The 17874-nt window shown below is 36.7% G+C and overlaps 1 protein-coding gene and 1 long non-coding RNA gene across 2 annotated transcripts; one reads left to right on the forward strand and one right to left on the reverse strand.

The window, feature by feature from the left end:
* Positions 1-773: 773 nt before the first annotated feature.
* On the reverse strand, positions 774-2060 carry LOC103847864 (PRKR-interacting protein 1). The gene is made up of 2 exons (XM_009124903.3): positions 1732-2060; positions 774-1291 (listed from the first exon to the last, which is right to left on the reverse strand). Exons 1-2 carry the CDS (start codon positions 1987-1989, stop codon positions 962-964), a joined length of 588 nt encoding a protein of 195 aa, XP_009123151.1. The 5' UTR covers positions 1990-2060; the 3' UTR covers positions 774-961.
* Positions 2061-2261: 201 nt separating this feature from the next.
* Positions 2262-11138, forward strand: LOC117126615. Its single transcript, XR_004449276.1, has 2 exons — positions 2262-7428; positions 7467-11138. It is a non-coding gene; the product is annotated as an uncharacterized LOC117126615 (long non-coding RNA).
* Positions 11139-17874: the final 6736 nt, after the last annotated feature.

The following is a 17874-nucleotide window of genomic DNA, read 5'->3' on the forward strand; positions in this document are numbered from 1 at the left end:
GGCCATCGAATTTTCGGGTTGGTACAGATCGGTTCATTTCGAGTTTGAGTCCTTCAGATCTTAGACATTTGGACCTAACTAGGTATTTGATTTTTTTTGTTTGAGTTTAGATTGTTCCTTTTATGTTTGTATCCATAATTTAAATACCTGTAAAATACCTGTATTTTTAATACATAACAGGTCCGGATCAGTTCGAATATTTAATACTCGAAAAAAATTTGAAATACCCAAAAATCCAAAAAATATGCGAAAACTCAAAAAAATACCTGATACAAAAACGTACCCAAAAACTCAAACGAATACCCAAAAATATGTCATATCATACAACTTTGTAATATAATAATTTACAACAATTACAAAATACTATTTCCTATCAAAATTTATTTATAATCCAAAATAAGCCGCGCTTTAAGCGCAGATCAAAATCTAGTTATTTATTATTACAATATTAAAATTCTCTATGCGATTAAGCTTCGCGTAGGCAGCTGTACTTTTTTGAAAACTGATAAAACCACTCATACGATATAATTGAAGATATAATTAGTTTTTAAAATAATTTATGATATATTATTAGTTAGTTAAAGCATTTATAAAATTTTATAAATTAATTTTGTTGAACATAAGTTAATTTCTTTGGCCCAATTTAAATAAAAATTCATTCTACATAATTATAACGGATTATAAATGTAACTAAATTTAAAATTATGAAAACCCAAAATGTATTTTTATTGTTAAAATTAGATTTTAAAGTATAAATCCACAATTTAAAAAAGTGAGTCAAAATCTGGTTAGCTATTATGAGATCCATCAATTCCATCATCTTTTTTGCTGCGTACGTACACAAACAAGTCAAGACCTGCTACGATTCTTTTCTTATAGATTCATGTAATGCTGAAAATGAAAGGAGAAAAAGAAACGCATCTTGCAACGAAAGTTTTGGGATACATGTAACAACGAACGATTAAGGACGCTTCTCTTGAAACCTTGATTTGTTAAATATCGGACGTGGACGAGCCTCGACAACAGACTCTTCTTCATTACCTTCGTCCCCAGATGATACTTCTTCTCTAGGTTGCTCTCCTTGCTCTTCTTCAGTGTTTGGTTTTCTCTTCTTCTCTTGCTTTCTCTGCTTCTTCTTTTGACGTTTCAAACGCTTCTTTGATGTTTTTTCCTCTGCAGCTTTCAGTTTCTCTTCTCTTCTTATAGTAAATTCCGCCATTTTCAAACGCTTGTTGTAGTCAATATCCATCCTTGTGAGTCGGTCTTGTTCTCTTCGCCTCATTTGCCGGTACTGTATAAAAGAGAGTGATGCATCATTATGGTACAACTCTAGAGATATCAATCAAATAAGCAAAGGACGTATACAAGTTCTTTCTATATACAGAAAACATTTTGACAAGTGCAGCTTGATGCCATCAAAAGCCAAAACTAAAACTTGCAGGGCTAAACATCTCAAAGCACTAAGGCTATAATCAATAATAAGCACTGACTAATCACTACAACTCACATTACCCTCTCGCACAGAATTACTCTAAATTCAAGTTCTATCACCTTTTAACCAGACATGGACACATGGTGATCAGTAGAAAACTAAGAAAACAAAACACATGTCCACTAAGAACATTCAGATCCCTATCTTACTAATGACACATAACTTCTTTTTATAACTTGGAAACCACATCCATCTTGGCCTTTTGTTAGCAAATAATTTTCAGGATGGTATTTGATTACCTGGTGGAAATCGCCGGATCCAGAACCAGCGGAACTACCAGAGGTGTTGCTAACGCGGACGGGGACGTTCTCCAGGATTCTTCTAAGCTTTATCTCTAGATCTTCTTCGTCTTCGAGCATCACCGGAGGTTTATACTCCACGATAGATGTAGATCCTCCTCCGCTATCAGCTTTCTTTGCCTCCATTAATGCCGACGCCGTCGTGGCGGCAACCACCAATCTCGTATCGCCTTCTTGCTTAGGTTTCCCGCTCGACATCCTCTTGAAAACCCTAACCCGATGCCCAATTGGGGATATCTCTCCCCCCTTACGATTCCCACACAAGACGATATTAGTATTTGCTTGCTTTATCAGTCAAGCTTTTAAGGTTTGGGCTTGGGCTTGGGTTTGAGCTGGGTTTCTATATTTTAGAGACTATTGACTTCTATATGTTTTGAAAACTAAATTATAATCTGGCCGTTATAGCCTGCAATTAATTATTTCAAAAATATATTTATGATTTTTTTTTTGTCATCAAACTCCTAATTCCTAAGACTTTGCAAACCAAACCAGTAACTCTACATCTATGTGAACAACAAAAGACGACTGCTTCTTAGCACTGCAAAACAATTCGCCTGTGTATTATGTATTCTTCGTACATGAATGATGTTCGAGTTATTGAAACTTTCCTTCATGATCTTGATATCATCTAAATAACTTGAAAAAAACTGGTCATTCTTTTGGTTCTAAAACTATCTTTACTAATTAAGAACAATCCGTTGCAAATATGATTTGAAACTGACGTAAATTTCGCATACATTCCATTGCCCAAATATAAGCGCTTCCACTTCCGCGTGAAGGGGTGACAGACTTGCCCTTGTGTTCCTTGCGCCCATCAAACCATCAAAACCTTCCAAAGTGCTATACCATCCTTGTCCTAAAAAAATCTCCTCATTTTTCCATGAGCATCCATAAAGCACCATCTACTTGGAATGATTGGTAGATTTGTGGCCCCAACCTCTATATTTTGGGAAACCCTTTGTGCCAATGAAACCTGTGCTTCAGTCCACAATAGAGACTCTGTTTCTGTCAATTTTAAAGTGTCTCTAGGATCAATATATATATTACTAAAAACTTAATTATTTCTTTCCTTCCAAATATACCATAATATCCAAGCAAATTGATAATCCTCCATTTGTGGAACAACTCTCCAAAACAAATGATCCATATTCGCGAAAAGTGATAGATTAGAGAAAACATCTGGATTTGATGGGATGTTTGAGAGTGTCCAAACTTGTATCACCGATGGACATTCAAAAAACACATGGTTTATTGATTCCTCCCGTGCTCCAGACCTTGCACAGCAAATATCCCCTTGCATCCCCTTGCTTGCAAGTTTTTTTTAACTGCAATGCATCATGATATTATTTTCCATAAGAAATGCTTCATTTTTGGTGGACATCTTATTTTCAAGCAAAACGCCTTCAAAATATCAACTGAAGGACCAAAAACTGGTATGGTTTATCCTTGTCAGGGTAGACACGTTCTACTTGGTACGCAAATTTCACCATGTATTTTCCATTATTTGTGAAATGGCATCCGTCTTTGTCAACCAGCTGTATCCGACTCAAAGGGATATTTTCTATGACTCAAAATAAATTTATGATATTTTAATTTTAATCAACAACTGGTTTATAAATTCAGCTTTAATTATGAATTTTCACTGCCAACTAGATTTTGATCCTCGATTTGAAAATGCATGATTAAATTTTAGTCAATAACAATTTTATTTAAAAGAAATTATAATTATTTTTCCTAATTTATGTGTTTTTAAAATGATTTTAATATTTGTGTAGATGGTTTAATTTAACAAGTTGTATAGATTTTTTTTCTGGTCATCAACATATACAGATTCAGATTAACTTTGCAAACCAAGCTGGTAACTCTGCATCCATGTGAACGATGAAAGACAATTGTTTTCTGATCCTGCGTGCTAGACTTCCCGTCCTTAAATTTTCCGTCCGAGGTACATGAATGATCTCTGAGTTGAGGAAACTTTCTTTCAGACTCTTGATATCTACCAAATAACTTGTAAATGCTGGCAATTCGTCTGGTTTTGAAACCATCTTCACCGATTGAGAACAATTCGTTGCAAACGTTACTTGAAACTAACGTAAATTTCTCATACACTCCATTGTCCATATTAATGTTTCCACCTCCGAGTGAAGAGGTGAGAGACTTGCGCGATGGTTCCTTGCTCCCATCAGTCCATCAAGTTGTATAGATAGACTGAAGTTTGGGGATTTGAAGAGAATTTTGACGTATGATATGTGATTTTTGAATCTAAATATTTTAAGTTAGATGAAAACTAATTTATTTAAAATTTCATTTTCAATATTTTGTTGTTATTTAATTTTTTCATCTCAACCTTGACACAAAGTAGTAAATGAATTTGACCCGTATTTTTAAAGCGCATGGTTATTTAGTTGACATAATTTTACTTAACATAATTTATATTTTTGTAAGTGATTTCTTACTTTAAATATTTTTATGTAATTTATATTTAAGTTTGGGTACATGATTAAATTAAATAATTTTTCTTAATTATGTTTAATTTTGGGTTTTAAAGAGAATGATTGTGAAAGATAGAAGAACAGAGTATATTTTTACTGAATAATACTTTATTTTCCTTAACCTCCTTCAGTGTTTTACAACATGGTTTTATAGTGATCTCATGAATACCCTAGACTGTGGCCTTTGTCCTATTTGATACCGTTGTCTCACACAGCTGTAAAGCCATCTTGTCCTTCTGGTATAGATAAGAGAGTATCAAATTGGTTATGGATAGGCACAGTCATCATCGTACACTTCTTCTTTTCACCATATGACCGTTGCCTACTTGTGGGCTTTGTCGCTTCTACATTGATATCATGGACTGAGCGCAGGTCCTTATCTGCTTCCTTGTTGTCTACACTAACAATGATGACTGTGCTATATAAAATTTAATTCAAAATATGTACAAATTATATTATAGATAATTTCTTATATTTTTCTAATTTTTGAACAATATATATTTTTAGTTTGGTTACATTTGTAGAACATTAATTTTTCAGTTTCGTTACATTTGTAGGCTTGATCAGGGACTAGAATCAGTAAACGGTCGTGTTATTGGGTGTAGCGAGAATTTGCAAGTTGAAAAATTAATCATACTTTTACTGGACCTCAACGCTTTTATTTATAGAAGTTACAAACTTTCTTATACTTTAGCTTCTTCCTCTGCTATTGACTAGTGGAAATCTAGACAGAGAAGAGTGTCCTCACAACCTCCAGCTTGTTACGTAGGTAGTCGTGAATGCTGTCCATCTTGTAAAGTTTGAGGTTGTCTCCATTTCGGTAAAGAATGTAATCGGAGATTGTGTTTACACCTTATCGTACACCTTTTTTCTCTTCGCTGGTCAGTGGACCATTGAAGTTGATGGGCGGAGGAGGAGGTGGTAGTGTGAGAGAAGGAAAGGCCAACAGCTTGATTGTCTCTATCAGAAGTTCGTTTGGATGTTGTGAGGAACAGGATGAACTAATAGTGGTTTTCAGATTCTAAGAGCGGCTTTTCATTCTTAAATAATTTATATGGGTTGTCAGTCGTTTTGAGGAGAATGTCAAAATGCATTAAAGGTCTTTTAGGGTGTTTGACCAACCTTCTTTGGTTTTGGTGTCTTTTTGCATGGGGAGTAGAACTTGAATTTTCTCGGAAAGGTGCGTTCCTGAGTTTGTATGACGCAAAGGTTTTACTGGGGGAAGGTGGCTGTGTTCGATCTTTAGGTGCCCACGTACCTCGCCGAGGGATCAAGCCTAACATAGCTATATTGTTTTATGTATGATTATATGTCGTGATTTTAATGGTCGTGTTATTGGGTGTAGCGAGAATTTATGAGTTGAAAAATTAATCATACTTTTATTGGATCTTGATATCACTCAAATTACATAAGTTATTTATACTCTTTCAAATAAGAGGTCGAACTGTATTACTTAGGGATCGAATCCACATGGAGATATGACACACAATAGATCTAAACAATTTATGATTAAGCTAGACAAGTATTTGTAATATAAATTGCAGTAGTGAGCAAGGCCGTTGCTCGGTTGGTTGATTGAGGTTTTGAACAGTTATGAAAAGTGTTTAGGATTCTATTCAGACAATCAGGATTATAGTAGTATAGAGACTAAGGTTGTATATTAAATATTCTAGAACTCAAACTAAGGAATAATCTATCAACTTCTGTTTTTTTATATTATCTATTGTCTAGATCTAAGACCTCAACTGTCGTTTGTTGGTCTTGAGAAAGTGTCGATCGATAAACCTTTCAGTTGATCGATGCAACTGTGGAGTTGTCCATCGACGTCCCTTCTAGCAAGCTTTAGCGAGCAGGTTTGAACGTGTTCACTAGGTTTAACTTAATCAGCTGTCGCTTGTTTCTAGAAATCCTAGCACAATATGAATTAGATCAGACAAAGGATCATGCTTCCGCTTGCGTCCAATTATCTAAGAACATGGTCCTAGTTAGCTACTCTAGAACACAAGCATTCTAATTTTGTTCTTATTTGTCATGATATTTCTTAGTACAGCTCAGCATTCTTCTGTGGAATGACATTTTCGGTTGTGGAAGGAGAAAAATTTACTAGGGTGATGAGTGGATGGTTTGTTCTTGCTCAGGCTGTTTACTACAAAAGAATGTTGTCCTTTGGTGGTGGCTTCCTTCGGATGAGGCAGTTTCTTGTTTGGGGATCGTAGAGTATCCCAAGATATTTAAGGGATTCGATGCCCTCTGCGGCAAGCTTGTCTTTTTGGCCACTACTGATTTGCTTTGTTCTTTATCAGTGAGCAAGTTATCAGTCTCATTGCTAGATTCAGATCCGGGAAGATCGACAGCATCGACTTGTGGTTCGGTGAGAGAGGGATCCATTGGCTGCTATCAAACATTAGATCGGGTTCATAGAAAGGATGCGTTTTTGTAATCTTCCCACATACGCTGCCAAAATGTGAATCCTAAACCCGCACTAAGTATTTATGGTGTGTTTGTAATCGATTAGGAAGAAAGAAATTTTGCACCTTTGTGACACCCCCTGTAATAACCCTAAATGAGCCAATAAATTTTTGGTCGAGAAAAATCCCGCTTGGCCAGTTTTTAGTTGGTTCTATCAGGATTAATAAAAGTAAAAATCGACCCGGTAAAGTAATTTCTCGACGGGACTGTCTTGTAGTCGAAAGATCTTTCCTTGATAGTTTTGGTCCAGTCTTAAATATTTGGTCAAATTATTAAACTGGACTAGATTTTTCGAGGGCAAGACGAGAGCCAAAGATGATGGAAACTGCTTCATGAGAGGGAAATGACAGTATGGTGTAGATGATGAAACAGGTTGCCCGCTGTCTGCTCTCAGCCAAGCTTTGTTACGAGCTAAACCCTCATATGAAGTAACCACAGGTTGTATTTAACCCTTCTCCAGCTGCTTCCCACGTCCGGAAACCTAGAGAAAAATCAAGAGAATTTAGAGAGAAAGAGAAAAAGAGAGAAAGAAGAACAGAAAATGAGTGAGAAAAATTCAGGAAAATAAATCAAGAAAATTGTTGGTGATCTAATCTTCAACCCTTTCTCAGTTTGTTGCTTTGAGAAAGATTAGAAGTCCAGCCGCAAGCTTGCCTTAAAGAGGAGAACCATCTGAGTTCATCCAACGGTTTAGATTTTGAGTCAGAGGTGGAGTAAGGCTTTAGGTATCCAATCAGTTTCAAGACTAATCTTTTATGTGAGTCTAGATGGATGTTGAGTTAGATCATGATTAAATTAAAGTAAATGATGGATGTTGTAAACACTTACTTGAAGATTTAATCAAAATGTTAAAGTGAGGTTAATTTTAATCTTAGTACTTGTTCTCAACTACTAATATTAATCAAGGATTAATTTTTGTTTAATTAAGAATTAATCTTGGATTAATTAAAGATTAATATAAGATTAATTATGAATTAATCTGAGATTAATTAAGGAATAATTATGGATATTTCGGGAATAATCATAGAAGTGAAAATCATGTAAGGTCTTATTATATTCAATATCCCTAAAGTCCCCGCATTACCGTGACTTGGTCATGCGAACGGAACAAGGTCATGAAGACATGATGATAGGGTAGTTTCCTGGAGACCGTGTACTGCATGATGATGCAGTGTCGGATTGTTCATACCAGACATTCGACAATGATGGTGATGCTAACTCACTAGTCTCGGTTAGCCTTAGTGGTTTCTCGGGTCTAGTTTATATATTGTATTATATGAGTATGGTAACGGGTGGGTGTTGTGGAAGTGATTTTTAAAATAAGAATTCACAATGATGATTGATATTAAAGGATAGTACTAGTACATGCATGGTCATGTATATGCATTTGGTAATTGTTTAGTTTACTATTGATTGTGTTGTGATTCAAGATTCACTGAGTAAACTAGTTGCTCACGACTCATTTGTGTGTGCAGGTAACCCTTAGGTGGGAGACACTTTACTCTTTTGGATGGAAGAAGCGGCCAACCACCGCTAGTATTTTGTTGTTCTTGCAACGTACCTTTTGATGTATATTTACTTAAAACGTTGTTGGGCGATAGGCCGTAGGATAAAACTATAGTACTTTGTAAGATGTTTAAAGTAAATAAATAATGTATAAAAGATGTTTATAAATCACGAGTTCTCAAATATATTAGTCCTTGTTCGGGATGAACTAACTATCGAATATTTCTTTATCAGGTTGAAAAACCTAGTGATATCCGATAGGAGCGTATGTGTTCTTTGGTTGTTGGTCTAAGGCGATCAGATATATTCCGAGAACCTTGGGTCGACCATCGGGGAATATCGACCGTGTAATTTCTGGTTATCTACGATCGGGGTGTCACAAGGGTGGTATTAAGTTGCAAGTTCTCTGGTCGCTGCGGCTAGGCCATATTCCGATCTGGTATATGCTTACGCAACATCGATACATTAAATACCGGATGCATATGCATATCGGGTGGAAGTTCTAGTCTATAGGCAACTTCTCCAACTCTAGAAACAATTGGGTATGGCCCAATGTAACGAGTAGCTAACTTCCAAATTTTTCCAAACCTATCCTGAAGGTCCTTTGCGGATAGGCGAACGTCGTATCAAGAAATTGAAGAAAAAGGAAATTTTGCAAGTTCAAGTATTTTGGAGAAAGCGACAGAGAGTTGTTATAACATGGGAGGATGAAATAAGTTTGGAACTGATTACCCAGAACTCTTCTCAAATACCCCAGTCGTCCAGTAAAGGGTGTACACTTGTATTTTGAGAATTCGGGAACGAATTCTTTTGAGGGGGGGAAGAGTGTAATAACCCTCACGAGCCAATAAATTTTTGGTAGAGAAAAATTCTGCTCGACCAGTTTTTAGTTGGTTCGACCATGATTAATAAAATTAAAAATTGACCCGGTAGAGCAATTTCTCGATGGGACTGTCTTGTGGTCGAAAGACCTTCCCTTGATAATTTTAGTCGAGTCTTAAATATTTGGTCGAATTTTTATTAAACTGGACGATATTTTCCAAGGGCAAGACGAGAGCCAAAGACAAGGAATATTTGGTTGACAAATGATTTAAAACGATAGACCAACTTCCAAATAATTTTTGAACTGAGTTATGTCTTCCACCATCCTGTTTGTTCACTTATTCTGTCCCGTGACTTCCACATGCCTGCTTGCCTAGCTTCTTCAGTAACAATACATGACAGTCACAAGCTGCGTGTGTGCTTGCTTTCCCTTTTTATAATTTATGATTGGCTGGAAACTGCTTCATGAGAGGAAAAGGACAATATGGTGTATGTTGGGGTCAAAATCGGTTACGATGGAATCAACGTCGAAAACTTCACCGGAAATGTTCTTTTTGAAAAGAGAGATAAAATTCAAAATATAAGAGAAGGGGGAACACCTAAATCGAGTTTCGTAACAATTCTGAAAAGGATTCACACAATAAGTCTTCAAGAAAGGTTAGTCAAAGCTTCAGGCAACGGATCCACACCCATCGTCCAACTCGCCGAAGGGGCGAGTTGGACCGGATGCACCGACCAACTCGCCCGTTCGGCGAGTTGGATCAGTCCAACTCGCTGAATGGGCGAGTTGGATCGAGAAAACCGTCCAACTCGCCGAGCAAGCGAGTTGGATCGACCGAGCCGTCATATTCGCCCGTTAGACAAGTTGGATCAATCAGTCTGCCTTTGTCCCGTCCTCGTAGCTCTCCCCTTCGGGATTAGATTGAACCTGCTCTTGTTTCATCTCGATCGGAGTCACCGTTGGAACTTTACAATTAAAAAACCTCCAGAACTCGTTCTCTCGATTAACATTCGGATTGATCGTATAAAACGGCAACGGTTAGCTGAACACCTCGAATTGCCTACGCTATACGAGGAATTTGAATGTTCTTCGGAATCGACGTCTTTTCGAAAGCGCTCTTTTTGTAAAATCGTAAAAATGCATAAGTCAGAAAACGGCCCGCATGGGCCCAAAACACGACTAAGAGCCCACTTACAATTTTATACAACATCAAGCCCAATCGTTATGACGGTTTACATCTTGTTATGCAGGAGAAGATAATTGTCAAGTTCGGAGGATAAATGTGAAGTTTCCGAAGATAAATACAAAGATCGAAGAAAAATGGAATATATCCGCGAAGCGATAAACTCGACCGATGGCAGAAAAGGAAAGAGCAAACCGCCTCTATGAGGAGTATTTAAAGACTTCGAGGTTTAAGAGGCAAAGAAACAATTATTTTTACTCTTAGAACTCTCTGCACTTAGAAACCTTTAGGCATTATTCCCAACATGTTCTGTTTTTAGGACTGGCACTCGATTACTAGACGAACTCGTCCAGTCAGTTCGATCTCTTGTTCTATTCTTTCAATCGAACTACGTTCGGTATGATCTTCGAAAAGGGTACGTAGGCAGCCTTTCACAAGGTTCAGTCCGAAATCAAATCAAAATCTTTTTCGTGTCCTTTTCGTCTTTTGTTATCGAGTTGCGACTCAACAAGGTTTAAGGTTTTAGGTTACAAGTACTATGTAACTCGCTGACAGCTCTTGCGGCCAAAGCTTTTAATCATCTTTGTAATGATCGCAACGCTCATACGCAGATTCGAAATAAGATCAACTTTTCTTAAACTCATTTATTGTCTTTACTTATTTTCCGCATTTGTTTGGTCACTTGCCGTTGGCTCTGACAGAGAATCCGAGACCTCAGGGAAAGTTAGGGTTTACTGGCTTTACTCCGATTACATAAATTGACAGTGCAAATTTCGGTTCCCACAGTTTGGCGCTAGAAGGACGGGGGGGGGGGGGGGTACGGATTATTCTAACTTATAGCCGCAAAACGGTTTATCAAAATGATGTCTGGAAATACGAAAGACAAAATCGAAGTTCGCAACAACGCTGGTAAAACAATTCCAGCAGCCACTGCGCCTGCTTATGCAAACACCACAGTTCTTTAGAAAATCTAAAACCAAGTCGCGACTTTTCGCCACAGGAAGAGCAACGAAACGACCTCGCGTTTTCTCTCTCTAAACATAAATAGAAACAATAAATTTTTTCAAACTCCGTAAGATTTGGCCCATTACCAAGCTAAAGAAGTCTCAACGCGTAACCGAAAGACGTTTTCCGAACTTTTTTTTAGAGAATTAAAACTTGTTCTCCCCAAAAGCCGTGGAAAACCCTTAGGTTAATCGAGGAAAAAGGGAGTACAGAAAATTGGGTAGATAACTCACCGTTGTACTTCTTCCGAATATCTTTCGGAAAAACCCTAGATTGATCATGAAAAAAGGAAGCACAGCAAATTGGGTACATAACTCACTGCTTTACTTCTTCCGAATATCCTTCGGAAAAACCCTAGATTAATCGCGGAAAAAGGAAGCACAACAAATCGGGTTCATAACTCACCGCTGTACTTATTCTGAATATCTTTCGGGAAAACCCTAGATTACTCGCGAAAAAAGAAAGCACAAAAAACCGGTTACACAATCCCCCACGGTTGTACTTCTTCCAAATAACTTCATAAAATTGAACTTAAACAACGTTTAATGAAACAACTTTCGAAAACTAAACTCATGACATTTTTTGGAATAAATTTCATAAAATTAAAGCTCGATAATATTTTCCGAAACAGCTTTCGTAAAATTAAACTTGACAATTTTTTATGGAACATTTTTCGCAAAGTGGAACAAGTCAATATGTTACGATATGACTTTCGTAGAATAAAATTGACAGCATTTACGAAACGACTGCATCGACGTACCATAAAAACTCAAGTTGGACCGAATGAACCATCCAACTCGCCCGTTCGGCGAGTTGGACCGAATGCACCGTCCAACTCGCTCGTTCGGTGAGTTGAACCCGTCCGACTCGCCGAACTATTCGTCCAACTCGCCCGTTTTGCGAGTTGGAGAGTTGGACCAGCCTCCAAGGGCTCCTCCTTTGCGTTCTCTTTTGAATTCCGATCAAAACGCTTTTCGTTTCATCTCAATCGGATACAATAAAAACAAGTTGGACGACTTGCTAGTTGATCTAACTCGCCGAACGAACCGTCTAACTCGCCCATTTGGCATGTTGTACAGTTGGACCAGCCCCCAAGGGCTCCTCCTTTGCGCTCTTGTTTGAATTCCGATCAAAACGCTTTTTGTTTTGTCTCAATCAGAGTTTCCGTTGATATCGTACGATGAAAACAAGTTGGAGGACTTGCTAGTTGATCCCACTCACCGAACGAGTCGTCTATCTCGCCCATTTGGCGAGTTGGACCAGCCCTCAAGGGCTCATTCTTTGCGTTCTTTTTTGAATCCTAATCGAAACGCTTTTCGTTTCGTCTCAATCAGAGTTTCCGTTGAGATTTTACGACGAAAAGAAGTAAGACTCGCCTAAACTCCTTGGCTTGCTCCTACTCGCCCTCTTGGGCATCCTACTCTCCCTCTTGAGAATCCTACTCGCCCTTACCTCCATATTTGCGTTCTCCTTCGAATATCGATTAAAACTTCTTTTGTCTCGTCTCGATTGGAATTACCATTGGAACTTAACGATAAAAACCGCAAAGACTTGTTTTCTCCTATGAATTCAAATTGATCGTATAAAAGAGCAACAGTTAAGTTAACACCTTAGCTGCCTCAACAATATGAGTAATTTGAACCTTTTTTACAAAAATTGACGTTGTATCAAAGGAGAAGATAAAATTCATGTTCCGAAGATTATTGTCAAGTTTAGAAGGACAAACACCAATATCGAGAGGGCGTACATACACAAGAAGAGGAAGGGGAAATGAGCAAGAAAAACGGAGAAGAAGTAAACTCAAATCTTCGAGAGAACTAAGGTATGTACGACTTGATATCTTTTGAAATCAGACTTGGAATTTTCGTAGGAAAGTATTAAGAAATAAAAATGCTTTTGAGACTGACATAGAATTTGAGGGAACTTAAAACCTAGGTGGATAGTATAACGAACTAGTCTTAGGCGATTTTTTCCTGTCTCGGTATATTGTTCCATAAATGTTTAGGCAGATCTTGCAAACCGTTCTAAACTTTCTGAAAATCGAGAAACGATCACCACTCCAAGCAACTTTCATCAAAGATCGAAATCAAAGCAAAAACGTTTCTCGTAAAACCCGCAGAAACAACGCTACTTTGACATGTGTATACATATCATTGATTTACAACCTTCGTAAAACCGGTCGTCCATTACTTACGCGAAAATCTTTCGTACAATCACATAAAGTCATACGAAGAAACTTTCAAAAGTGAACATAACAGGTTTTACGAAGAATTATTTTCTTATAGCAAATACGAAGCTGTAAGATCCGACTTTGGATGTTCAATCTAAACTCTATTTCTTCGCATTACGATCTAATAGATCTCCTTTTGTAGCCATGCGGCTCGCTGGCTTCTGCCTTTTGTTACCCTCGGTCACATTCGAGCATGCGATCATCCCGCAACCAACTTCGCACTAGTTATGTATCAAACCTCTTAGGCTTCGTTTTCCTCAGACAAAAACATATCAATTTTTATAAGACTATAGGTAACATTATAGGAAACATTCATCGTATAACTGAAACCTAAGAAGTGGAGAATGATTTTCTATGTCTGTCGGCCATCTTAACCCCGACAAACTTGGCCTATCAATCTTGGCAAGTGGTCTTTGGCCCTCGGTCAGTTACACCCTTCAGTAAATGTCCGAACCAGAATTCGGCATCTCCTTTAAGGACAATCGTAAACTAACATGACTTTCATGTTAACACGAAAGTACCATGGTCTAATCCTTAACCTACAACGTCTTTGGCTATCTGAGTGAACACATTCTTCACGCCAAGCCAAAGCATTTGAGCAACCATTGCTCCATCACTTAACGGCTAAACGACAATCTGCGATTTGTCTAAAAACGTCATGTGTCTATTAATGGAACAATTATCGTATAACCCATAGTCGTAAATCATATGATAAACTCTTCGTAACAAAACTCAGTCTTAACAACCAAACAGTTAACGGAAAACCTAAACTTGTCAAAAATCGACCAAGTTCAATATGTTCCACAATTAACTTTAAAGCCCGCTGTTTTACTCTTAAAATGCGGCATGTGAGGAAAACTCGTAACATAGCTCCTAGAGCTATACGAAACATCCTCAAATATACACGAAATAGATCTCGGAAAGCCAACACTTCACAAAGCACTACGAAGGAAAACATTTCTTCCCAAGGACAAATTTACGCGACCCCTTTGTCCTAATTCCTCGATCGCAAATCAAATTATTAGCATCCAAACAGAAACAACAATATTGGCTGCAAACATCTGTAGACAAACCAAAATGTTTCTCAAACGTAGGGTTAAGAGTAAACCCTTGAAATATCGCGAAACATCTTCAAGCCCGCAAACATTTCAAGCACACAAATACGAAATAAAAAGAAATTTTCAGCATTACGAGATGTCGCAGACGCCTGAAGAACCATTTTTGACAAAATTACCTTCCTCGATAAAAGCACCTTCTTGGAAGACCAAACAGTCATACATACTAACATCTTCTCAAACACGTATTCTTCGTGAAGACTCAAAAACGGTAAAATCTACCAATAAGTTTGTTGCTGATCACAACAAACTCTTAACGTCCTAAACAGACTAAGCCATCTCGTAGAGATAGCTCTCGAACACCCGACACAACGGTAATAGCGCCATATAAAAATTCCAAAATTTTGGTCAGCATTTTCGGGAGACTTAAAAATTGTCCTCGAAGAGATGCTCGGTTAAAACCATACAAGTTGTATAAGCCGAGAACCTATTGTGGACTTTAAATCGGTATGGAATCAGGTTGAAACTGCAACGGGATACGTAAGCCGAATTAGTCATCGCACACCCTCAAACCAGAACTAAGCCTATGTCTTGCCCTAAACCCAGCACATTGGTCTTCAACATCTCAAGGCATGATATCAAAGATACGAGATCTTAAAACATGTCCCTTCGTCATATTTGCGCGTTTAGGAGACTTCTCAAACACAAGTCTTCGGACGTTCTCATCTTATGGAACGACAAGTATCACGATCCGCAGAGTCAGAAATGAGAAGACAACTCACACTCTTTCTCTCATCTCCGCCTATGGCCTCTCTATACGTTTTTAAAAGGAGATAACCCACACAAAAAAATCAGCCTACGAGGCCAATCCCGAGGCCGACAAAGGTCCAAAATAAAATGCCATCAGCAACAACATGCTCAATTACATCTATGCGACACATAACTAGACCATAAAGGTCTAACTGGAAAACAGTTTGTAAGAATCTCAACTCCAGAACGAACTACGAAAGGCTTGATCCCTTCGACAAGGGTACGTAGGCAGCCTTCACAAGGCACAACACTAATCTTATCGCACTCCACTTTGAGTAGAGTAAACAGACCACTCCCGACCAATAATTCCGCCTAACTTACCTGACCTGCCTAACCGCTCGCAAGAACATCAAGAAAATTCTAGCGAGCTGGGGAGCTAACTGTTGGGGTCAAAATCGGTTACAATGAAATCAACATAGGAAACTTCCCCGGAAATGTCCTCCTTGAAAATGAGAGATAAAATTCAAAACATAAGAGAAGTGGGAACACCTAAATCGAGTTCCGTAACAATTCTGAAAATGATTAACACGATAAGTCTTCGAGAAAGGTTACTCAAAGCCTCGGACAACGGATCCTGGACATGGAAACACCCATCGTCCAACTCGCTGAACGGGCGAGTTGGATCGAGCAAACTGTTCATATAAACATATAATATGCTTTTTAAACTAACTATCAAATTAATTAATAGTGTACAAGAGAATATTTTTTCTTTTCTTAAATAAAAGATACGAAATTACCTAATATGGTGAACATATATATGACAATTAATGATTATGAATTTATGAATAATACTTTTTGATTAGAAAAAATTCTAACCTCTCTCTTTTTTGTTTAACTTTATGCTGTTAAAAGAGATAAAAAAATCACATTAAGCATATAATAAAAAATTAGATTTTTTCTTATATGTTATAATTTGAATTTTTAAAAACGACTATAAATTACTAAAAATGGTAAAAGCCCCGCATGAAAAAATTGTGATCAATAGTTTAATTTTTTTCTGTTCAAGCAAGATACAAATGATCATATATCATAGGGGTGGGCGTTCGGATACACGTTCGGGTTTGTATCAGATATTTCAGTATAAAGGTATAGAACCCGTTTGGGTATTTTATGTTCGGGTTCGAATATTTAAATTTTATAAAAAAATAAAATAATTTATTCATTGTTTAAGTTTTTTGTATTTAAAATATATTTTAACTTAGATTTTTTTTTAATTTTTAAAAAATTAAACTATTAGTAGGTTTGGAGATAAAACTTTAAAAATAGAAAGACACTAATTTAGTTGTTGTTTTGAAATTTTAGATGCAACTTTGTTAATGCAAGAAACAAGAAGTTGATATGTATTTTAAGTGAGTAGCAAATGATTTTGTCCATAATTATATGTATATTATCTAATTTTGAGAAATAAAAATCATTAATATAAATATTTTGAATAAAATGAGAGAAATAAACTAGAAATATAGAGTTAAATATACTTATGTTTGGTTATCTTCGGATATCCATTCGGGTTCGGATATTACACGTTCGGATTCAGATATTATCCGAACTGGTGAAATAAGTAATTTGTTTTGTTGTTCTAATTAGATGATTTTTAGACTGAGCTGGTGAATATATACTAGACAAACATTTATATTCCGAGTCTGCACGGATATTCTATAACAGCTTGATATATTATATTTGAACACTAACTTGTTAATATAGTTTGCCGCTGATTTTTTTTCAAAATTTTGATTCTTAGATATGTATATGGAGTGAAACTAATTTTTACAAATGTCCATTTTTGTTTAGTTGACACTTATGTAATTTACTGAATTCATAAAATAAGTTAAAAAAACTTAATTCATATCAATGAAACAAAGACGAGAACGAAAACACAATTCTATAGAGGTAGAAAATGAAATCATTTATGGAGAGTCAATAATAAATAAATCGAGAACAGAAAATTTTATCCCCTTTTGTTATTATACAATCGATGTTGCCTATTTGGTTTTGGTGATTTGTGTCAGCCGCAAAATTTAATTTTCTTTTGTGCATATGAAATCTTAAAAATAATTAAAATGAGATGTAATATGTTAACTCTTCAAGAACGATGATATACTTAAGAGACCAACATTTGTATTCATCATTTTATAATCGATAAACATTGTAGTATTGCAAAATATTACAATCATTTCATAAACAGATATTATTATAGGAACTCATTCTGCACATGCGCGCACGGATTATCATCTAGTCACATATTAAATTACTTGTATGTAACGTTGATCCCAGGCGTAACAAGTCAGGAGTTGCATACTTGCATGTCCGGTGTTACAATAACACGGTTGAAGGAAGATCATTTGAAGAGAAGAAATAAAAAACTCAACCCAATAAAAAGATTTATGTTTTGAAATAGCTAATGGACCAAGATTTAAAATTAGTTTGAAATTAAAACAATATCTCATTCGGGGAAAGGTGTGAGCAGTGATGATGTGGCACACTCAGATTACTCGGCGGATGAGGTAGCGTAA

Source organism: Brassica rapa, chromosome A07, assembly GCF_000309985.2.
Source record: "Brassica rapa cultivar Chiifu-401-42 chromosome A07, CAAS_Brap_v3.01, whole genome shotgun sequence".
Classification (NCBI taxonomy): Eukaryota; Viridiplantae; Streptophyta; class Magnoliopsida; order Brassicales; family Brassicaceae; genus Brassica; species Brassica rapa.